At 47.0% G+C, this 25,169-nt stretch overlaps 1 protein-coding gene across 1 annotated transcript in view; it reads right to left on the minus strand.

The window, feature by feature from the left end:
* Nucleotides 1-7,225, minus strand: part of IDS (iduronate 2-sulfatase) — a 137,801-nt gene extending 130,576 nt beyond the window's left edge. The window contains exon 1 of the mRNA XM_078688634.1: nucleotides 7,002-7,225. Coding sequence (XP_078544760.1) covers nucleotides 7,002-7,125 — 124 coding nt within the window. The 5' untranslated portion in view covers nucleotides 7,126-7,225. The remainder of the gene's footprint in view (nucleotides 1-7,001) is intronic.
* Nucleotides 7,226-25,169: the final 17,944 nt, after the last annotated feature.

Genomic DNA, 25,169 nt, shown 5'->3' on the forward strand with positions numbered 1-25,169 from the left:
AGTTGCCGGTGTCTCTCTGGGCCTCTGAAGAATCTTACAGCATGAATAGGTGGCTGGTATTTTTCCCCGGGAAAGGGGGCAAACTTAACCTCCACCCCTTTTCTGATTAAAAGAAAGTAAAAGGAGACCCAGAAGCGTGTGAAGAATGCACCGCTTCACACCCATGTATAATGCAAAATAAACTTTTTGGAAACCAAACTTTCCTTCTTTCTTGCTTTCCTTTACCCGCTTTCCTGTCTAGCCTCTCTACCTCCCAAAAGCAGAGTATACATTTTAAAGAGTGCTCCTAAGTGAGCATTTGTATTCTCAGTGTAGAAGGTGAAAAGCACTGAAGGTCTTGTCTGCAGTGGATGTTGACAGAGCCATTAATCTGAAAGACTGTTAATGGTGTCCTTTGTTATCCCATGCCCTTATGCTATACCAGAGATGGGTAAGTCTCACGAACACTTAAAAAAGGGAAACAGTATAACAAGGAGTTCACGCTGATTTTTAACAGGCCTATTTAAATTAGAGGAGTGTGCGTGCTCAATTAATTGAAATTTGCTGCGTTTGAATAGGAGCTGCGCGGGCGCCCATGCACGCACTTTAGAGAAGACTAGGTTTAGTGGTGGAGGGAACACTAAATATATTGAAAACCTGTACATACAAAATATGTTTTGTGCATATATAAAGCACCCCGACACCCGCAAGGGTATCATGGCGCCGAGTAGTTCTGTGCCTAGCCCTACATATGGTATGTTTGTAAATTAAAAAGCCAGGTCTTCAGCTTCTTGCAGAGGAGCCTATGATGCAGAACAGGAGTTTGTTCCCCGCTTTGTTTGTCTGTGTTTTGTGCAAATAAACTTAAACTCCCTGTTTATTTTTGCAATTCAAATACGTATGCCAAGGATGCATTTTAAAATTGGTTCCTGTTCTTCAAGTCTTCTGTGCGCTGAAGGGGGACACGCCCAGGTGGCCCCCTCCCCAAGACCCTAGGCAATAAGGTGGTGTTGGACTTGGCCCTTTTCACTGATTTTTTTTGCTTCCCCGAATTCAGGATGTCCCCCCTTTATAATGTAATTGTATAGGCCCTGTGAGGTTAAAATGCCCAGGGGAATGTTAAAATCCATGCTAGGTGCAGGTGCCCTCTTCCCTCAACATGGCTGCCATAGGCCCCTGCTACTGCAGTGTGGTCTTGTTAAGGTGCATTCTAGTTGCCAGGAGCTGGCAGGGACTCCAAACATTGTTGCCATTCCAGCCTGCCTTGCCTGCCCACAGTTAGAGTAGGGAAGCTCCTGGCACCTTCTAGAATAAGGGCGGAGCTTAGTTTTGCCGCCTTAGAGGGTGGTCACCTGACCTGGGCCTATAAAAGGAAAGGGAGGGAAACTTTCCAGTCAGTTGGGGCATCACTGACCTGGGGAACCCACGCAGGAGTTTTAGGCGGTAGGGCCTAGTCAGGGACTTATGCCACTGAGAGTGACAGGGCTTAGGTGCTGCCTCTTAAGTTGAGTGAGGTACCCTGGACTACCCACTGATCTGGCCCGGCGAGAGGGGAACCCAGGGACCATCTACAGTGACCTGCAGAGGAAGCCTGCCTGCAGCCCCCCCCCCCCCCCCCCCCCAACTCAACCCCCCCCGCAAGTAACCAGAAACAGCTATTTACAAGGGTGCCAAAACCATCAAGCGCCAAGAAGAAGAAGTCTAACTGCTACAGGACCGCTGGAGAATCAACCAGGTACTGGACTGTGCTGCACCTGCGCCCCCTTTGTCCTGACCTGGGTCCCTGCGCTAACCTGCCACTGTCGTGTGGCCTGTCCTGTCGGAACTGTGATCTGCCTCCCACTTAAATAAGCTACCCGAGGAGCGCTGTGGACTGCTGTCCTGCATCATCTGAACTGCCATAGATTGCCAGAGCTGTGGGTCCCTTCGAGCGCTGTGACCTACTCCAAGCGCTATCTCTGCGGAGCATCTGACCCACGTGTGCCTTAGCGCTGGCACTGAAGTGATTGTGCTGCTTGTGGCCCCAGCGCTGCATTCCTCCTGAGAAGCGATGTGCCCCCTAAGCGCAATCGTGGAGACTGCCCCCAAGCGCCGATTCTGCCAAGCGCCATCCTGCTGTTCGCGCTATGCCCTGTGAGAGGGAGCGCTGACCTGCCTCGTGGCGCCCCCCTGCCCCTGAAGCGTCGGGGCGGAGAAGCGCGATTGCTGGGCTGCACTCACCGCCGCGGCCCGAGCGCCGCTCGTGGAAGACCTCCGCTGACTGTGGTACCCCCACCCCCCTCAGCGGCCCCCGGTGTGAGGAGAGGGCCGCCGCTACTTTGGTAAGGGCCGCACTAGGCCCGGTGAAGCCGCCTACCAGCCCCACGTGACGGGGGTGCCCGGCCGAGTCATTGGCCGCACCCCCCGCCTATCGCCGTGCAGCCATTGGCTGCTGTTGTCCCGCCCCCGGGAGCCACTCCAGGATTCGCCGCTGAGGGCGAGCCCCCTTACCTCCAGCCTCGGATTGATTCCCGGGCCTCGGAAGCCTCTGAAGGCCTGGGACCGGAAGAAGAGCCAGCGCTGACGCCACGAGGGAAACCCCGGAGCAACATCGAGGCTGCGAGGAGGCCCCCTAGAAGAGCGCCGGAGCCGCGCGGGCCTCCTCGGATCTGCCCCCCCACACCAAGGCTGGAAATACCGGCGGGGGCGCACCAGAGACAGTGTGAGCCCCTGCCCCTCTGTCAGCATCCGGGACTGCTTTGCATAGGCCCGGGAGGGCCGTAAACGAAGGTAAAACCCCCCCGGGGAGGAGGGCGGGAGGCCAGGAGGTAGAGCGGAGCCCCGTGGCCGCCCCTCCCCGTGGGGAAAACTGTGGTTGGGCCCAGTTGGCCCTCACAAGGCTCCCTGAACTGGTGAAAACCCTATTGAAGACCGGTGACTGGGCCTGTTGGCCCCAATTAGCCCCAACCTGAAGACGAACTGGGACAGAGCCCTGAGAGAGTGTTGTAGGGGCCTGACCTCATTAGAGGAGTTCACCCCTGACGAGGGGAATGGTTATTGAGATTTGTTGCCCAGTTCTTGTTCACAGAATGGAAATGCTTACGTCTTCAAACCTACTGATTTACTAGGGGGTTAGGATGGAATTTTGAATACCTCCTGCGCCAGTATATGATTACATGTCGAATACTTCCTGCGCCAGTGCTTTGTATCCCTGCCCAACAAAATGGTTACTCTTGGGTAATGGGGATGCTTTAATGGTTGTGTTGCCTAAGGAAAGTTTGATTAAATGCTCATGATTCCATAATGAGCGGGTTATTCCTGTCTGAGTGAATGCTCATTTTACCTGGATGCATTTTTACTAATGCCTAAGGGAATATCTAGGGCGGAGCCATGAGATGGTTGAGAACCTGTGGGAATGGTTATTCCCAAAGAAATGTCCTATGCTGGTTTAAGGCCATACTGATTTCTGATGTGATGAAATGCTCATGTTACTGTAGGCACTGTTATGACTTGTCTTAAATGACCTAATGTCAGGATTATTCTAGCTGGATGAATTGGTGATTCTTGCCTAGTGAAAGTACTAATTTTAACTAACGACATGCCCCTCCTCACCTTAGGCATGGTTTATTCCAGATGAATGAGATGCTAAAGGAAGCCTACAGTTACCTACTGACATGTTTACTGTTGTGTAGAGAAACGCTATTTTCTTCCCTGCCAGGGTGGTGGCGATATCCTGAGGCGATTAAGGAATTACACCTTTTACTCCTGCAAGGAAATGATTATTGAAATACCCTGCATTGATGATGAAATGGTCATGTTTACCTTATGGGGTGTTCCCTCTGAGTGAGGACATGTTTTACTTTCTAATGACCTATTTACTCCTGCAGGGGAAGGATTATTGAAATTTTCTTCCTAGTCAAGGAAATGTGCACCTTGGTGTGATGGAAGTGTTATATGTTCCTGCCTAGTGAATGTTTTCGTTTTACCTCAGGAAATGTTAGGCCTGATTAATATGCACTGCTTATTCAGGCATAAGGTAATGTGATGGTATTTAATGTCTAATGAAATGTTTTACATTTAACGAAAGGTTTTTACCTTCATTTAGTGTACTGTCTAATCCTGCAAAGGAGTTTACTGAAGTGTTCACCCCTGCTTGGTGAGAAGTTAATTGTTTTGCCTACTGAACAGGGTACTTACCAGACATGCTCATCCTTGCCTGGTGAGCTGGTTGTCCAAACTAATTCTCTCAGGAAAAGGTTTATTGTTAACCAATGAAATGCTAGTTTTCTAATGAAATGTCATGGTAAATGGATTATTGAACTGCTCCCTTTTCTCCCCTCCTATGAAATGCTTTAATGACTAATTGATACTGTGATTTTCCACTCCTGAACCTTAATCTTACATAAAAGTTATTTGATTTTTAATCAAACCCCCTGGAGTGGCGTCAGTCATTGCGTGCCTTTTATTGTCTCAGTGAGTGTGTGCTGTGTAGTCACTTAACACCTAAGCTTTCGGGTGCCTACCTGCTCGTGCCAGGCTACCCCCAGGGAACTGGCGACCCCAGTTCCTACAGGTGGTAACACCTAATTAGGGTGGAAGTCCCTCCACTTCAGTGGCAGAGGTCAATGGCTTGCCCAGCGTGGCAGATCTGCTGACTGTCCACAGATTCTAAAGGTCCCCTTAAGCATGGCCTACACAGTTATACTAAGCACGGCATTTGACACATCAGGCATGTAAGGTGGTGTTGGTCTTATCAACACCCATGTATGGTCGTGATTAGGACTTTACTCCTGCATTATGGTAAAGTTATAGAGGATAAGTAAAGACAGGGCTGGTGACTGCAAAAACAATTAACAGGATAGTTCAGTCCCATCACTCTCCACACACACTTCTCAGTTTATAATGAAAGCTCCTGGTTTCCCGTTTAAATGGATTTTTACATGTAGATAGACGGAAAAATATGTTTCCTTTGTCTGCATTCATAAATAGAAATTAAAGAATGCCAATAAATGTTTAACTTTGTTGCGGTCTTCTAAGAAAAGACTGTTAAAGCACGTTCAGCTGAGCCCATAACAAAGGTCGATGTTAAGGGGCCATTATGCCGCCTTTTGTTTAAGAATCATGACTGGGAGTTGTGGGGGGTGGGGGAGGAAGAGGAGGGGCACACCTAAAAGAAAGGGAGGGGAAACAAATGCACAAAGCTACATCACTTCACAGGTACTTAAGAGTGTCATGTTTTTGACTTTGTTCAGCCCCTAGATTCAAGAGATGCATGCACTGTGTAAAGTTAGATGTGTTGGTCAGTCCCAGTGTTTACACACATTTTACACCCCACCATTTTCTTTTATGGCACTACTCATCACGGAGCAGGTTGGTAGAGCGCTTTACATCACACATTAGAATTTAGTTAAAAAAGAGCCCCATTGTTTTTTTCCCCCCCATTTTTTTTTTCTTTGTGGCTAGAGGTTGGTTTGCGTTAATGCGCGCATAGCTGCCAAGGTTTCAGATGGCTGTGGGTCACATTTTCTTAATTTGGATGTGTTGCTAAGGTCCTCTAAGACTGTGCCTGGTGATAGAAGGAGCCGCGAGACTTCCACGGGGAGGTCTGCACAGCACTGTATTCACTGCAGAAACGGTTTCTTCACTGATAACCTTACGATGCAGTGAAAATGCGATGCATCAGTCCAAAGGTTCAAAAAGAACCTTGCATACCAATGGTGAAGAATGTTTTATCTAGTCTACAACAGTTCTTTCCCTTTTGTTAAAAGCAGTACCATTTACATAAATGGATCTGAACCTACAACCACCAAGCGTGCATTGCCTTTTTAAATAAATGTGAATCAATACTAGCTACAGCGTATGGTTTTTGCTTACGACAAAAAATGTGGATAAATACAGAAAATATCCACAAAAATAAATAAGGATTAATACAGATGGAAATGTTAGAATACCATACAACCGGGAGCCCTATTTATAATACACAATTGATTGTAAGGGCAAAAACAGAGGTGGTACTGATTTAGTTAAGGCTAGTATATTGTAAAATAGGCAAACTAGGAGGTGAACCCAAAATGAGACGAACATCTGATGCTACGTACCTGTACGTATATCGTCAGGTTAGAAGCACAAAAGGACGTTTGGAGACTAAGGTTATGGCTTCAATGAGTGCGATCATTAGTGCACACAGTAATAACTGCTACCGTGGCATGGGGTACTTCATGGGTGACATATTTAACTTCTCCAGGGTGCCCCACCTCACAATACACAACAAAATGAATCAATAGTGTAGGCATTGATTACTGCATCATTTGCATGTAGGTCTTATTTTTTATACAGATGTGGATTTAGAGAGACACATATGACAGTAGTCACAATAGTATTTGGATTCTTAAAGCGGTCATTGCGGCATGATTTGCCTTTATGTCTTGCATTTTATATAGACAGATTTCCTCAGCCTTTTTCTGGGTTAAGGTCAGGAGAAAACTGCAGTGTGAGGTAACAGGTGCACAACTCAGAATTCCGAACATGTGCAAACATACATTTGCACATGAATAGGAATTTTAAAAAAATAACCTCGCAGCCCTGAAGGTTTTCAACACATTGTATTTTAGATGTATGTCTACAATAATTTAGCGACCACACAGTGCAATACATAAAGCATAGGACATCAGCAACAGTTTCTTCAAGAGTGTTCAACACCAAAGACAAGCCATACTTGAAAGTTAACATTAAGCTGAAACTACAAGGAACATATGGAAAATAATATTTTGTAACAGAGTTGTGGACACACACAACTCCATCAAGCGGGGCACGCACGTCTTGCAGCGGTAAATCCCTCAAATGCCCAGAGTAATATACAATGCCCAGACGGTTTGAGGGGTACCACCGGAAATAAGCGCACCTCAGATTATTTAAAAAAAAAAAAAAAAAAAAAAAAAAAAAAAAAAAACCAAAAACACATACTGCAAAACTTACAACATACTACAATTTTACACGACAGCCAATGAAATGAAATACAAAATAAAAAACTAAGATGACAACACCTGTACTGCTCAGCAATCGCTGCTGTCCGTTTACTTGGGTCTCTGTGCTTGCAGCTACAGCATTAAACACAAACCACGAAAGCACAGAAATCCTCAAAGCTGCTGCTTCCCGTTCCCAGCCCATGCTTTATCACGGCAGCCAAAAGGAAAAGACAGAAGCACAGCCGCTCCGGTCTCCGCTTCACCCTCCTTGCGTCTAAAAACAGCGCTGCGGACACGACTCACATGCCCGTGTTTATATACATTAGTTCCTGAAGTCAAAATGAGATCCGGTAAGTCATTGGCTCAATCCACCCACCGCCCCATTAGGCACTGCTAGTCTGCTGCTGATTGGCCAGCACAATTCAGTGCACACTTAGTTACAACTTTGTAGTATAAAGTAATTTTTATCGGCCAAAGAGGGGGAAGTAAAATCTGTAAATCGAAATGCACTAAACAGTATTCATTTTTTTATAGTGAAATGAAGTGCCCCATAAAAATTTATTCTTGGATGTGAAATCAGACATGGCCCATTTCCAATCCCCTCATCCCCTTAAATTAAGTACATTTTACGAGTACTTTTGAGGACACGTTTTGTTAATGTGAAGGCAGTCATAATAATATGATCTGATAGGTGGGCAAAGGAGAGCAGGTACGCCATGGTGGATTAAACATTTTAACAACTCTGCACCTCATCCGCCGAGAGACTTTTTTTTAACACAGTGTGCATATGTAGAGGAGAGGCTGGAATGAGTAACGCTAAATGATTACAAGTAGTGCTTGACCACGAGGCCACAGTGTATGCCTTATTAACAAGAAAAAAGAATACATAAAACCTGAGCTGAAAGCTCGCCATTGCTTCCCAGTGAAGCACAGAATAACATGTAAGGTCCAAGGCTGCCAACGTTCCTGCCTGCTTCTGTGTCATTTTCGTGCTTGCAGAATACCAAAGTGCCATTCCAAGGTCTCATGGGTAACATTTGGATTGGCACTTTTTTTTTGAAAACTCAGTAATTGAGTCTTGCATAAACATTTCTTCCACCGGTTGCCACAGAATTCCCCAAAGATGTATGATCACTGCCTTTTAGCATACGAATAGCTCCATGCGTAGAAGGAATCCACATCTAAACATAATAACTACATAATGACCTCACACAACAGCAGGACTTTCCTTCTAGCAATAATTCTCTGAAAGTTACCGCCACCATCATCTGCTTAATAAAAGATCTTTGCACTGATCTTAGGCCCTTCATGTGTTAGTGCCATTGACAATCTCGACATCCATGAGATAGAACCATGGGCGTCCACAGAAATGTTTCCAGAGGGGGCAAAATGTTAACTTCATCACCATCCTCCGACATGATTGAGCACAAGTATTAAATACATTTAAAAAAAAATCTAATTTGACAAAGAGCTTAATTAAACAAAGAAACCCATAGGGAAAAGAGAAAAATCTTGTGAGGCGCCACAGCAACTACAATAAAACAGAGGGAAAGACTAAAAATGGCCGGAAAAAAACAAAAAAATTCTAAATCAGGTTGATGTGGTTCTAGAGCATGGGTACTCACAAACTTTCTCTCGGGCCAAATTTACAGTGTGGTTTGTGGCCGAAGGCCGCACCGGTGGGGGCGGGGTCAGTGGGTGAGGGGGGTGGGGCTAGAGCAACAAAAAAACTATGACCATGAGGTTGAACACATGCCCCTGCAGCGACTGCCTTCGTCCACTGAGCCACCAGACCCAGCATACTCGCATCTTTCTTTCTCTCGCTCTCTCTCTCTCTCTCTCTCCCTCCCTCTCTCTCTTTCTCCCTCTCTCTCTCTATCTCTGTCTCCGTCCCTCTTTCTATCTCTGTCTCCCTCCCTCTCTCTCTCTCGGTCTCCCTCTGTCTCACTCACTCTCTCTGTCTCCCTCTCTCTGTCTGCCTCCCTCTCTCCCCCTGTCTCCCTCCCTCTCTCCCCCTGTCTCCCTCCCTCTCTCTCCCCCTGTCTCCCTCCCTGTCTCCCCCTGTCTCCCTCCCTCTCTCCCCCTGTCTCCCTCCCTCTCTCTCCCTCTGTCTCCCTCCCTCTGTCTCCCTCCCTCTGTCTATCTAAGTCCCTCTGTCGCCCCCCTCCCTCTGTCTGTCTCCCTCTGTCTGTCACCCTCTGTCTATCACCCTCTGTCTGTCTCTCTCTGTCTGTCTTTCTCGCTCTGTCTGTCTCCCTCCCTCTGTCTCTCTCTCTCTCTCTGTCGCCCTCTCTCTCTGACTCCCTCTCTCTATGTCTCCCTCCCTTTCTCTCTGTCTCCCTCCCTTTCTCTCTGTCTCCCTCCCTCTGTCTCCCTCTCTGTCTCCCTCCCTCTGTCTCCCTCCCTCTGTCTGTCTCCCTCTGTCTGTCTCCTTCTGTCTGTCGCCCTTTGTCTTTCTCACTCCCTCTTTCTCCCTCCCTCTGTCTCCCTCCCTCTGTCTCCCTCTCCCTCCCTCTGTCTCCTTCTCTCTGTCTCCCTCTCTCTCTGTCTCCCTCTGTCCCCCTCTCTCTCTCTCTGTCTCCCTCTCTCTGTCTCCCTGTGTCTCCCTCTCTCTCTCTCTCTCTCTGTCTCCCTCCCTCTCCCTCCCTTTGTCACCCTCTGTCTCCCCCCTCTCTCCCTCTGTCTCCCTCTCCATCTCCCTCTCTGTCTGTCTGTCTTAGCCTTTGCCTCTATCTGTCTGTCCCTGTCTCTGCCTCTATCTGTCTGTCTGTCCCTGTCTTTATCTGTCCTTGTCTGTCCCTGTTCCCTCCCTCTGTCTCCCTCTCTCTCTGTCTCTCTCCCTTTCTCTCCGTCTCCCTCCCTTTCTCTATGTCTCCCTCCCTATGTCTTCCTCTCTGTCTCCCTCTCTGTCTCCCTCCCTCTGTCTCCCTCCCTCTGTCTGTATCCCTCTGTCTGTCTCCCTCTGTCTGTCGCCCTTTGTGTCTCACTCCCTCTGTCTCCCTCTCCCTGTCTCCCTCTCTCTCTGTCTCCCTCTGTCTCCCTCTCTCTGTCTCCCTCTCTCTGTCTCCCTTTGTCTCCCTCTCTCTCTCTCTCTGTCTCCCTCCCTCTCCCTCCCTCTGTCACCCTCTGACTCCCTCCCTCTCTCTCTCTCCCTCTGTCTCCCTCTCCGTCTCCCTCTCTGTCTGTCTGTCTTAGTCTTTGCCTCTATCTTTCTGTCCCTGTCTCTGCCTCTATCTGTCTGTCTGTCCCTGTCTCTATCTGTCCCTGTCTGTCCCTGTTTCCCTCCCTCTCGGTCTCTCTGCCTGTATTAGTCTCTGCCTCTATCTGTCTGTCCCTGTCTCTGCCTCTATCTGTCTGTCTGTCTGTCCCTGTCTCTATCTGTCCCTGTCTGTCCCTGTTTCCCTCCCTCTGTCTCCCTCTCCCTTTCTCTGTCTGTCTCTGCCTGTCTGCCCCTGACCCCGTCTATGCCTCCATCTGTCTCTGTCTGTCTCTATCTCTGTCTGTCTCTGTCTCCCTCCCTCTCTGTCTCCCCCTCTCTCTCTTTCTCTCCCTCTCTCTCTCTCTCTCTACCTCTGTCTGTCTCTGTCTCACTCACTCTGTCTGTCTGTCTCCCCCTCTCTCTCTCTCTCTCTCTCTGTCTCTGTCTCCCTCTCCTTGTCTCCCTCCCCCTTCTCCCTCTGTCTCCGTCCCTCTGTCTCCGTCCCTCTGTCTCTGTCCCTCTGTCTCCTCCCTCTGCCTCCCCCCTCTGTCTCCCTCACTCTCTGTCTCCCTCTCCCTCTCTCTCTGTCTCACTCTCCCTCCCTCTGTCTCCCTCACTCCCTCCCTCTGTCTCCCTCTCTCTCTGTCTCCCTCTGCTTCCCTCTGTCTCCCTTCCTCTGTCTCCCTCTCTCTCTGTCTCTCTGTAGCGCTTACCATGGGTGTTAGGTTCAGGAAGGGACGAATAGCGCTGATCAGACGATGTGGTTACCGCATATCGCCACAGGAGGGAGCCTGGCGATTGCGGGACTACATTCCCCAGAGACCCAGTAGACACGGAAACGGAAGCGTTGGATTTACAAAAGCCTTCCGAGGTAACGGCTCGGGGCTTGTCAATCAGGACCTTGCGTGTGGTCTGGACGGAGCCTTGCCTGCATAGTAGGAGCGGAGACCCAGGTACTTTGTTATTCTTGAGCAGAACGGATTCTGCTTCCCAGCATTTCTCGATACTGTTTTCTGTGTTCTAGTTACGTCAGCGAGTCCCCGCATCCATAAGACGGGCGGCCTCGCTATAGTGAGTGGCGTTTGTGAGACCCGCGCAGGAGCGCGTTGTCGTCTCCGTCACTGGTGCTCTTCCTGGGATATTACTTTTGTGCATTTTGGCGTGCCGGTACCGGTGCGTGCTACAAGAAGAAAACCCTTGCTGATTTTGTTTATACTTTATTTTCTCATTCCTTGCTGATTTTGTCGACCTCTGAAACCTTTGCCGCCAGTTGTCAGGCTGCTCCTGAGAAGGCTTGGTTCCACTCGACGAGTTACTGTTTCATGTATTATTTTCCTGAGGGTGTTTCAGGCGCTCCAGTCCTCCTCAACAGTTAGTACCTATTATATAGAGATGTTATGTTACATTGATTCCTGTGCAGTGCTGGGTTTCTAATTGTTGGTTCTTGTTCTTTCCTTACCTGCAGCAAACACCGGGGGTTCTTAGTGACTGGCGAGAGAGTGGGTGGACGGCATCCAGACATTTCTCGGAAGCCCTTCAGGACAACCTTTATTGTTTTATCCCCTTCCCTTTTTTCCCCGGGAGGCATTCATACATAGTTGTGTTACCCCTACACTGTGTATTGTGCGTTCCGGAGAGGAGGGGGACTATTCATCCATCCATCGTTCCTGCTGACATCTTTCAGAGGTTAGTGGTAAACACCATTGACGTCGTGACACTCCCTCTCTCTGTCTCCCTCTCTCTCTCTGTCTCCCTCTCTCTCTGTCTCCCTCTCCCTCCCTCTGTCTCCCTCCCTCCCTCTGTCTCCCTCTCTCTCTGTCTCCCTCTGCTTCCCTCTGTCTCCCTCCCTCCCTCTGTCTCCCTCTCTCTCTGTCTCCCTCTGCTTCCCTCTGTCTCCCTCCCTCTGTCTCCCTCCCTCTGTCTCCCTCCCTCTGTCTCCCTCTCTCTCTGTCTCCCTCTCTCTCTCTGTCTCCCTCTCTCTCTGTCTATATCTGTCTGTCTCCCTCTGTCTCCCTCTATCTGTCTCCCTCCCTCACGTTCTATCATTCTGTCTGTTTCCCTCCCTCTGTTGCCCCCCTCCCTCTGTCTGTCGCCCTCTGTCTCCCTTTCTCTGTCTCCCTCCCTCACGTTCTATCATTCTGTCTCCCTCTGTCTCCCGCCCTATCGGTCTCCCTCTCTCTCTGTCTCACTCTGTCTGTCTATATCTACCTCTCTCGGTCTCCCTCCCTCTCTCTCCCTACCTGTCTCTCTCCCTGTCTCCCTCCCTCAGTTTCCCTCCCTCTGTCTCCCTCCCTCTGTCTCCCCTCTGTCTCCCTCCCTCTGTCTTCCTCTCGCTGTCACCCTCTGTCTGTCACCCTTTGTCACCTCACCCCAGCTTCCCAGGCACACACACAGCCGCACAACAGTACGTCACAGGTTTTTAAAAGACTTTAATGAGGCTTTGTTGTGAATCACCCAGCCCCCATAGAGCAGAGTGTCTGGCCATGCTGATGCGGCGCTGTTTGCTGACACTCTTTAATTTAAAAAAAATCAAATACAGGTAGGATGTCTGCAAGGCACGTTAAAGGCAGATGGCCCATTGTCATTCTTTATGTGATGATCAGCAGCAGACAGAATGACAATGGGACTGTCTACAGTCTGCTCGAGGTCGGGGAGGGGCTGCTGCAGCCTCTAGAGTTCAAAGAGAAGTGCGAGAATTGTGAAAATTTAGGGGGCCAAAGGCGTCCGTCAAAAGAATGTTGACGGCCTCCCTGTGCGCTGCCTGAGTGATAATACCATATTGTCACTGGGCCAGCACTGGACGGACCGGCGATCCAGGGGGGGGGGGCAAGCGCACCCCCTTGCCCCCCGTGCACACGCCCATGGGTAGACCCCCTATTTAAAACACCCGAAACAAAAAATAACATGCTGCTGTACATGCATGCCCTGTGAGATCTACCTGTGTGAAATGACATATATAATGGACATATTGTAGGAGATGGACTGATTATCACTAATGTACCAAAGAAATCCTTCATTAGACCTTTATAGTTAGACCTCATATTGTTCTGTGTGAGTGTGTCTATCATTTACGCAGGTACTGAGAAAGAGGGGTCCCAGTGTATAGTCATTAATTATCACAATTAAATGAAGATAAAGGAACAGTAAATGAAACTACACCGTTTTATTCACAATGTAGATATATGTTAAGTATCATATCTATAAATCAAAATTCACAAAGGCTGTGGAGTGCCCCAAAGGAGGAGGGAAGTGAAAGTTGAGGGTGGTGTAGATGGGGAATAGTGACAATAAAAACAACCAAATGGCGCAATTACATCTGTAAGTTAATTTAAGTATATAAACTAACAAAAAACCATCAGTTCATTAAATCACTTGATAGAAATCATACTTCACAAAATACATAAATGTTATAATGGTGGCGCAATATAACGATAGAACACGAATTGTCTGCAACTCTGGCAGTGAGTAGTCTTTTTTCAGTGCAACCTTGCGCCTACGTGATGCGGTTGCCTTAGTTACAAGTCTAACAGGAAGCGCATTTCGCCATTGCGAGACGCAAGCTTCTATGACGACGGATTCATTCCGCCTTGGGTGAGTACCCCAGCCCGTTCTGAACACGGCTCTTCTCACGCGCTTTCCGCGTTTGTTAAACAAAAGGTAACCCGATCCTTTCCCTGACAGTGCTTGGTGCCGGTGGCTCAGACGACGATTCAACGTGGACGTGGTCTCTTGAAGTCTGCCTTCGGGTAAGCTTCTTTGACCGGTGCACGCCACATACTCGGTTCTTTTCCTGTTTATATCGCTAACTAGGTTCCTCCACCCCTTGTCTCTCTTTAATAGAGTCTCCGTGACCTCCACTTGTGATTCGTTTCCTTCCAATCGGCCACGCCATTCCCAATTAACAGAGGACCCTTTATCTACGGCACAGCATGTAAGTGCTTTTCTAGTGATTTCAGTGCCAATAGTAATAATCTAGATTAGGACCTGACTCAGCATTAATGTCTTCCCTATTTTTAATCGTAGGATTTGAAACATACATGAGATGTCCATCATCCTTCGTTTGACCAATTGAAAAAGAGCGACAATTGATTTGGTATGCTCGAGTGCTCTCAGTGTGCTACATTCACTGCTTACCTAGTGTTAGGAGCTGTAATTAATTGATTATTGATATGTATTCAATTAGGTTGTCTGCCCCCACCCTGTCCTGATGAAGACCCCGCAGCAAGGGTACTACTATTTCCTGCAACTGTTAGAGGGTCAAAACGTCGACAACTGTTTTTGAATTATCAGCTTCACGCCACCATTATAACATTTATGTATTTTGTGAAGTATGATTTCTATCAAGTGGTTTAATGAACCGATGGTTTTTTGTTAGTTTATATACTTAAATTAACTTACAGATGTAATTGTGCCATTTGGTTGTTTTTATTGTCACTATTCCCCATCTACACCGCCCTCACCTTTCACTTCCCTCCTCCTTTGGGGCACTCCACAGCCTTTGTGAATTTTGATTTATAGATATGATACTTAACATATATCTACATTGTGAATAAAACGGTGCAGTTTCATTTACTGTTCCTTTATCTTCATTTAATTGTGATAATTAATGACTATACACTGGGACCCCTCTTTCTCAGTACCGACATTACCCAGGTCCCAGTGACTATATTTGGGTGAACCCGTATGTTATACTCTATCATTTACGCAGAGCATCATGGTACTTATAGTCCTGCATCTGTACCTGAAAAGGCAAAACTATGAGTACAACAATGCAAAGAAAGACTTACACCACACATTAGACTTCCTGAGTTGGCTGCTTTGCAATATAAAGGCTTTATATTAGAAATGCAAATATTCATCTCATTGAGGATCTTTCTGTGAAGCAAAAATGTTTTGCTATGTTCATTTAACATTATTTTTGGGGAACAACAATGGAGTGCTTCTAAATAATTAAGTAAAGCTGCTCACACAGACACACAATTGCTAATTTTATTGGCACATATGTTCAGAAGTGTTTTATGGTAATTTCACTTGCCTGCTGACAAATGTTCATTCATCCAGAGGATGTCAGCGCGAAATGAAAGCCTTCATGGTCTTGTAGTTTTAGAAAAAGGTTTACATGCATTACATGCATTACACTCAACAACAGCCAATCAACAGAAGGAGAGCAGTCTCAGGACAACGAGAGTTACTGTGAGGACTCGCCTTCAGTGCGAGGCCTTCAGCCCTTCCTGGTTTGGGGCGTTTGCAGCAGAGAGAGAGAGAGTGAACTCTGAAGGCCTTCCTCTGTAGGATGAAAACCCTAGAGGACGGGTCAGCAGCGGATTACTACGTTTGATTCTGTAGACCTTGATAACAGATTCCAATGCTTACTCCGCCTTTTATCTTTCCACTGTGGGCAAAATTGGTACCCTTTTGAAATGGGTAATAACAGCCATTACTCAACAGCTAGGAGAGACAGACTGTTCACTTTATAGCGTTTAAGCAAAAAGCTAGATCATGGGCAGATTAGGTGAAATTGGGCAGAAGAAACCCACAGATCCTGTGTTTACCGGGACGGAGTCATCACCTGCCTTCAAGCTACTCTGTCCAGCGTAGCCCTTCAGGTGTCACAGTGTAGCGCCTGTGTCCCATCTCTGAGCTCCGTGATAGCGAATGAGATCCATTATTTATATGTTGTTCATCATTGCACCTGTATAGCGCCCAATCTTCCTTTAACATGGCATCTCAGCACCTTTCAGGAACGAGGGAATCTGTGCCTTTCCATGCGTTTTCACGGTAGTCTGGTGCTAAATCTGTTTGTTGAAGGTGAGCGTTCAGTATGGTGAGTTTTCACCATGCTAGCTCATTGTACCCTGTGACGGACGCCTGTTCTACTTAGATATAGATAAATGCTTCAGTGTTTAATGAGGTGTTAGGTTTTTTTGTGTGTGTGTTTGTACCAAATTGTTTACGCGGGTCCTTGGTTGGCAAAGGTGCCCACTGCCCACAAATATATCTTGGTATAAGTAGCTGAGGGAAGTCAGTGCTGCAGGATGACTTCATAGATACTTGAATAGTCGGCCTGTGTAGGGCACATGTTCATATAGCACTAGCACATGACGCAAATTAAACTGCCTCTGAGCATTGGAGTGCACGAGTGAGGCCTAGGACAGCTGTGGTGCAAGTGTGTGCGAGACTCAAAGAGTTACAACTCCGACCCTACTCATAAGGCCGGCAACCTTTTAGATCCTATCTTCTCTAATCTAACTAGCATGTCCTATCTGTCGTCCACTCCTGTCCTCTGGTCTGACCATTTTATTGTTAATTTTGCTATTAAAGCGTCTGTGGCTGATTCCCCTAGGCCCGATCTTCCCCACAAAGCCAGTAGAAACTGGAAACGTCTTGACTTGAATAAATTAAACTCTCTTCTTGGCAACTCCAAACCCATGATCCCTAAGATTACTATTAAAGAGCTCCCCGATGTTACATCATGGTTAACCACTGCCCTGGATTCCTGTATCCCGATCCAAAATAACAAAGCTCAAATCCATCACCCCCCTGCTCCCTGGTTTAACGACTCTCTCCGGGCTGAGAAATCTAACTGTAAAAAACTGGAGCGCAGATGGCGTTCCAACTATGACCCCTCCCATAAAATTGAATACAAGTCCGCCCTTAAAATGTATCATGCGGCCTGCGATACTGCCAGAGCTGACTTTGCGAACAGCACCATTCTAACAGCGCAAAATAGACCCAAAGCCCTATTCAAAATAGTCAAGGAGCTCTCGGGTGCTTCCTCGGTTCCCAAGGATCCTTGTTTAGACACTGCTCAGTGTAATGTCTTAGCCAACTTCTTTCTCGCAAAAATTGATAAGATTTATGCTGCTTTTGACCTCACCTCTGCTTCCTCCACTCACTCTGCTCAAGATTCATGTAACTCCTCGCCTGATATCATCCCCGGTTCACTGCTCACTGCCTCCCCACTTCTTGCTTGGGATCCGATCTCCCCTGCGCTGCTAAATAAGTATCTTCAAGACATCAAATCTGGTTCCCCCATGGACCCTATGCCCCCTCAAATTTTGCGCTCCTTGGACCCAGTTTCCCTTCACATTATTTTAGATGTCTTGAATGCTTCCCTGACAGAAGCGACGGTTCCAAACGAATGGAAACACGCAATGGTGGTCCCTCTATTAAAAAAGGCAAATGCAGACCCAGACAACCCCTCCAATTTTCGCCCTATTTCTTTGCTCCCTTGCTTTTCCAAGATTTTGGAGAAACATGTTAATTTTTTACTTAACTCCTTTGTCGAATCCTCCAATTTTCTTCATGGCTCCCAATCCGGGTTCCGGGCGGGTTTTTCCACGGAAACCACCCTTCTGGGCGTGTCAGAGACCATCAGGCGCCAAGTGGATAAGGGGGAGACGGTGGCACTCATTCTGCTTGATTTGAGTGCAGCATTCGACACCGTCTCCCATTCCATCTTACTGTCCACGCTGGAGGGAGTTGGCGTCGGTGGTACCGCCCTGGCCTGGATTGCTAATTTTCTTTCTGACCGCACGTTCCAAGTTTTTTCCTCCACTTCTGTTTCATCTGTTTTTTCCTCCACTCACAGTGTCCCCCAAGGGTCTATTCTTAGTCCCCTTTTCTTTAACCTGTATGTGAGGCCGCTTGCTTTTTTAGCGGAACAGGCTGGCCTCACAATTTATTCGTATGCCGATGACACTCAAGTCATCTACTCCCTCTCTACCAATAAAAATCTCCCCTCGTCTTCTCTTAAATCCGGGCTAAAACAAATATCGGATTGGATGCTGAAGCACAAGTTAAAATTAAATGGGGACAAGACAGAACTCCTCCTGTTTGGCCCAGACACCTCACTCTGGGGCCCACACCATTGGCCATCGGAGATGGGTCCTGTACCCAATCCATCAGAGTCTGCACGCAATCTTGGGGTGCTCTTTGATAGCCAGCTTACCTTCAAGCAGCATGCTGTGAAAGTCTCCGCCACCTGTACCACCATCATCAGGTGGCTAAGAAAAATCACATGGATGCTACCGGCGGACACCTTGAGGACTGTAGTCCAGGCTCTTGTCATCTCCCGCCTGGACTATGGGAACATCCTTCTCTTGGGCGCCGCAAAGGAGGTTACCAGGAAGTACCAGGTGGTGCAGAATATGGCAGTTCGCCTCATCTGCCACCTCCCTGCTAGATCCCCGGTTACTCCCCATATGCGGAAATTGCACTGGTTGCGTATCGAGAACAGAGTTAAGTTTAAAGCACTCTGCTATATGCATAAAATCATGACTGGTAAGGCCCCCCATTATCTGTCTGCCTTAGTGCACCATTACGTTCCTCCCCGGACACTCAGGTCTTCTACGCAGAACAAGTACATGATTCCTCGCACCAACAGAGCCAAAATGGGGGGACGTTCGTTTGCCCTATTGGCCCCTTCCTTATGGAATGCCCTGCCTCAACTGTTGCGCTCCGAATCTTGCTTCCTTACTTTCCGTAAGGGAATTAAAACCTGGCTTTTTAACTCCTGATCCCCATTGTTTATTATTTTCTCTTACTTTTTCTGACCGCCTAGTCTGCCTCAGCGCCGGGAAACCTTCGGGTAGCTGCGCGCTTAACAAATGTAATTATAAATAAATAAATAAATAAAACCCATCAGCCATACCAAGAGGCCGGGAGTTATTGCAGCGAGTCAGTGAGGCAGAGGCATGAGGGGAACACTCATTATGATCACGTCTGCCGAGGATCACGTAAACAAACCTCCGTGCACTTATTTTGACGTGCGCTCAAATACAAGACACTCTTTGTGTTTAAGGAGCGAGATTTATTCGTATTTTAACATCTCTGTAAGAGGGTGACATTTCACGTGCCATGCACATTCTATTGGGTGGGGGCACAGCTGATTTGTACGGCCATAAACACCTGTAAAAAAGCCCTGGGCACCCTTCTTGTGGTCCTCCGTGATTCCCATGTGAGATGCATATTAGTGATAAAAAAATTGGTGGACGGTGGTAGGTGGTGGGCCGGGCCGCTGGCGGGGGCCCCCTCATTGTGCTTTGCAGGGGGGCCCCCTCAAGTTTTGTTACGCCACTGTTCAGGGGGTATTCTTGTCCTAACATTTATGCTTACAAAAACATCTATTTCTATGCAGGTTAATGGAAGAAGTAAATACCCTATTTTTTTAGTATCCATCTTATATGTTCCTAAATGTTAACACGTGTAATATACAAAATGTACCTACCTCTAAACTATGGCATATTTGTTTTGCATCTCTTGCTACCTACTAGTCTTTACAGTTACTTAGGATCCAAACTCTGACATAGTATCCCATAACACCCAGCCAATTTATAAACTGAAATAAAAAATCACTTGAAATGCAATGCATGTCATTGTTGACTATATTGTGTGACAGCCACTGAGGTGCCCTTGTAGCTCTGTCATGTTGTTGAGTGACAATGGAATACTTATATGTATTAATGTAGAGGTGCAATTGTACACACTATCCTATATGTGAAGAAGGGTTTCATGTGTGAGGTCTAGATATGTCTTCTAACCATGGTGCAGTGAACTAGATAATGAAACTAAATGCGTATGTCTCTGAAAGGTGGAAGGAAGATGGCTGCTAGGGTCATATAACGGAAGGCTTTGGTGTAATGTGCGAGGGACAGAAATCTGCTCTGCTCATGTTGCATTTATCGTGACACTGCAGCTGCCCTTGGTGGGTCTACAGAAATATGTATTGTCGGTTCACTCTATTCATCCGCCTTAATACTTTGAAATTTGAAATATTGTATAGTAATGCATAGCTCATGGAAAGAGAAGGCAGCAAGAAGTGACTGTGATAACTGGCGACGTGCTTTTGGGGAGAAGCATCTGGGCCAAGTGGCATGTGATAACTGTACCCAGAAGGGAATGCTCTGCGGAAGGGTAATCAGCAGCCCTTGTAGGCAAAAGGCCATATTGCATTTTTAAATGAATGTCCTTCCTCTCCACTTCAGTGTCTAGATCTCCTCCATCCAGCTTTAGGAATGGGAGCAATATACTTCCACTGTGTTGGAAAGCAGCCTCATATATATCTTGTGCATAAGGGCGAGCCAGGGGCATCTCAAATGGACTCCAGAGACCTCCATTATCCTAGATCACTCATGATCACACACAATGCATGTACCACATAGATCACATATACAAACAAGAACAACATACATTTGGGATCTTAGCGCTATGATTTTTGCTACTGCATACAAGTGAATTTTTCGCAAGTGGGCCAGTAGGCCTTCATTTCAATCACACAGGAAAAAAACTGGTCACAACTACTGATTTACAAAGCACAAAATACTGGTATCATCACTCTATGAAGTAAACCAATGACAGAAACAGCAGTCAACTGTATGTACAATGAAGGCACAGTTGGTCGAGGACATCACTCTCTTTAAGAGACATCCTTAAAAGCCTTTGAGCACACACTAAATTAGTGTGAGGCTAAGGCTAAAAACTAACAATCAGGATACCAGATACACACAATCATCCACATAGGGCAGGGGTACGTAAATGTACACTACTAGTTACGATTTCTATCCCTATACCATCTTAGCATTGAGGATGTATTGTCAACTTGGTGTTTATGCTCAAAAACAAATTAATTTGGGAATGTGACATTATTTCTTCATAATAATAATAATAATAATAATAATAATAATAATAAAAACAAAGAATAGAATTGTGAGAATGGTAGGCTAATAACTACATTGTTCTCCTAATTGAATAAAAACAATTTGGTTTTTATCTACTTTTCTTATTTATTGTACATTATTTGAATAAAATACAAATGTTTCAGAAGGAATTTATTTCCCTTCTTTCAGAAGTCCAAAATACACTTAAATAAGCACCAGGACTGTCTAAAGCCAAATCATCTTTATGGGCCTCTATGTAGGTTCTCACTATAATAATAGAGAAAAACACATTTGCTTAATATTTCATTTACACATATCTGTGATCTTTTTTAGCTTAACGTGACTGATTACAATACCAGTTGTAATTTATACTACTTATAAATTGTAGCAACCATCGTGGCTTTCTTGCAACTTTTTATGCTGAATACTACCCCTTGAATCCTAGTTCCATCCCAAAGCCAACATCACTCTTTCACCTCCATATGCACATCTATCTGCTTTGACAGAGGTTTCAACAGTTTCTCTGTCTTTTTAGTGCCCAGTCAAGGTTGTTGCTTCTTCTTGCACCACTGTGCTTGAGAACTGTGTGGCTCGGGCCCATTAGTTATTCATAGAGGAGTTGGGCTTCTGAGAAGCTGTGTTGCCCCTAAAGGTGGCACATACATGGCTGAAGTAAGGCTGTGTATGCCTGCAAGATTGAATAGTGTGAAGCCTCCATGACCACAGAACACCTGCCCACCAGCGCCTGGATTGCTCAGATGTCAGCCAGGAGCAGCATTCCTGCTCGCAATACCGCCGCCTGACCGTGACAACCTCACTGAAGATGAGACTGAAGTGTAGGTATTTACATATCTAGCTTCACATAACATCACGATGCCTTGAACATCATGTACAAGGCCTTTTTACACACAATGTACAAATGTAGTTCTATCTTCATCCATGGTGTGACGGGGCTATCTATATATCCATAACATTTCTAATCTATGCGTACATAACAAGGATGCTTTCCATTATAAATAACGAGCATCCCAAAAGATATGCAGATGAGACACTTCATCTGACACCCAGGGTCCCTGCATGCTGAGACTTCACCATGCAGCGGTCTGACATCTCGTGAGGGGTGTCCAGTTTGTGACCAAGACGGAGTCTTTCATTCTCTCCCACCAGGTAATGGGGTTGGATCATCCCTTGGGGGGATTCTTGGCTGCACACCTGCACACACTCTGGGTACACAAAGAGTAGGGTTTGCATAGTAGGAGTACACCTGATTACAGTCTTGTATCATATGCCTGCATATATACACTGTTTTAGTACCATGGTAGAACTGTATCTACTGTTTACTCTTTTGGTGCTAGTAATCATTTTCATCTTCTTCTGTCTACTGATTATCGCAGCACATGTATTCTATACAAGAATAACGTTGGTTCAATAAATATATTGAAAACGTCCCAGTGTGTATTCTCGGTATACTTTTCTGAAAGCAAGTAAGCACGAGTGACTGAGCAAAATGTTCTGATCTGTTACCACGATCCCTGAGAGGTCAGGGTTGTCATGTTCAGTGGTTGCCAGAAACTATTCACTACCTGGTAAAGTTAGGGGGCTTATGGTGGCACTGTGAGTTAGATGGTCTGTAGCCCAACATAGCCTGTGGTGGAGCTTGAAATCAGTCTGAGCATCTCACCCACATTTTATTTTGTCCAACAAATGTGCAGATCCTATGGATTAGTTGGAGCTACACAACATGGTGCCGCCAACGTTGGTTGGGTTCTTATTTAACGGTCTAGCTGAGTAGTTCAGTTATGCTTTCTATTTAATGGGATTCTGTATTCCCTTACCATTCCAGGATATCGCCGTCACCCATGCATGTGAGCTACGCTCCACTCTTGTTCCGTGATCCACCAGTGCCTCATATCAAATCTGTGAGAAGTTGGCCTGATAGGTGATGTTTCCAATTCTGGAACCACCTATTATCAGACCAAACAATCCCTTATGGTGTCAGGTTGTAAGTCAACCTTGTTAGACAAGCTATCCTAGGGGTACATGGACTAAGCAGCCTAAAGGCTTAACTTAAGAGGTCGTGTTAAGCGAGCTGTTTTACCACATACAATCCTGTAATATCAAATGAAAGGACACCACACAAGTATATATTATAAAAATATATGTGTTTATTACTAAAAACAATCCCCAGTATTCTTTATGAATAAAGGGGCACAAGCGTTAAATCAAAAGCACAGTTTAAACATACAAGTTGCACAATTATGGATGAGGGCGGGTGGCCACTCAAACCATATACTAAACAAGTGGTATAAGAGATACCAATCGAACAGTGGTTAGGCCTAGGGCCTAGGGAATCGCTGGGAGCAGTCAGGACAAGCAGTGCTGAAGTCGGGAGAGGCCCACGGGATTCGGGAGCAGTGCGGAAAGCGCACGCATGCACCAATGTTAACCAATGGTGCGTAAAAGTTACAAAGTTAAAGTTTAAGGACACTTCCGCTGAACCTAGAGGAACAAAACTTTAGACACAGACCCTAGAGATGTGTACCAGTGTGGGAACACCGGCGGAGCAAAGTTACCTCACCCACAGGAAGCGGGTGCACAGGGTCAAAGTTGAGTCGGGTTTTGTCACGCAGGCTCTTGGTGCTTGAAGCTGAAAGGGCTGCAGGCGGGGTGAAAGAGAAGTGTCCGGTGGAGTCCAAGGGTGGACTCGAGTCGAAAAGTACCTGAAAGCAGAGGGGACAGAGTCTGGGTCACTCAGCAGTGACCAGGATGGAACCAGGACGGAACCAGGCAATGTCGGGCGCAATCAGGTCGCTGTCGAGGTGCTTCTCTCCACTGTCACGTGGGCTCTGGGGCATCTACGACGTCCAGGAGCAGGTCACGATCTGTCCCACGCAGGCTCTCGCCGTCGGCGCTGTCGGCTTCAAGATTGGAGCAAACAACACTTGGCAAAAGCAATCCACGCGGAACCGGGAGATTGCTTCTCACTCGAACCAGGAGGGTCAGAGTGGGGGCTCCTTTTCAGGGGAGCTGGTGCAGATCTGGAGCAACCAGATTCACAAGTCGATTTCAAGTTTTCGTCGGCACAGGGGCCACTAGCCGGCTGGCAAGTGACCGGGCCAACGCGTTGAGCCAAAAGAAGCAGAAGGGCCCCACGCAGCACTCGTCGAGTGTGGAGGGCTGAACTTCGGTGCAAGTGTGGCTCAGGGTTGGGGCTTCTCAAACCCCGGTGTACAGCTTCAAGGGTCACTCGTGGGCTGCACGGTCAGCGTCTCGTGGTCAATTCAAGATGGCGTGCCCCACGCTTCCGGTCGCCTCCACGGGTCTCAGCTCTGCAGGGACTGTGGATCGGGCTGTTGGAAAGCAGGCAAGCTTGATCTCGTCGATCTCTGTTGCTCGAGTTCCGGCGGGATCTGCAACAAAGTAGACGTCGATAGCTGGATGGTGCCTGTTTGCACAGGGTGGTCACTCCTTGACCACAAGGGAGATTCTTCGGGCTGCTACGTCGAGTAGGATGTCGAAGGGTCCAGAATTTCGTTTCTTATGTTTCTTCAGGATAATCTGAAGTGCATTGGCACTGCTCCCAGTCTTATACTAATTTTGGGGGCTGGATTACCTGCTAGGTCCCCTCCTATGGGTGGGACCCAGGAAGGGGGTGGATACACCCCTTTCCTTTGATCCAGGCCGCCCGGGCACGAGGGCTGGAGTGCCCCAGAACCGGTTTGGCCGGATTATGCAAGGGGCAGCCTTGTGCGCCCCAGGCAGTGTCTGGTTTCTTTCAGACCTCCCTGCTACAATCCACTATCTCCTGTCTGGAGGGTGGTGACACCCTCCTGCGACAGGAAACCCTTTGTCCAGGCCCCATTTGGCTGAGTTTCGGTCAGCTTCAGGGGGTCAGACTCTTGTCTGTGGCAGAGGCATCCATTTTGTGGATCTAAGGCCCTTTTAGAAATTAACCGCATTTAAGCAAAGTAACATGTCTTACCCCTCTAGAGGGGTGGAATGCTATCCCCGTCGCCAGAACTGGCGAGGGGATAGTATTCCAAATCGTATGACACCTTACACGACATGTTTTGATAAAGCCAAACCAAAGTTGCTATATAACCGCGAGGATTATAAGGCACTTAAGAGTATATGGTATGGCAGTATCCTGAAACAGCTTAGGGAGTTGTTCCCGACAGCTGCAGATAGGCTCAGCTCATGCTAGAGCTCCATCTCACATTAAACCACGCACTCTGCCTCCAGGATTGATGAGGCCTTCCATAGGAGTGGCTCACAGGTTTATATGTGTCCAGATATAGGTTTAGATATAGGTATACTATATCTAAGTAAGGGGTGATTACACCACCTTACCCCAGCTGAGTGATCAGCCAGTTGTGTCAATTTAAGAAC

This window comes from Lissotriton helveticus, chromosome 4_1, assembly GCF_964261635.1.
Source record: "Lissotriton helveticus chromosome 4_1, aLisHel1.1, whole genome shotgun sequence".
NCBI lineage: Eukaryota > Metazoa > Chordata > Amphibia > Caudata > Salamandridae > Lissotriton > Lissotriton helveticus.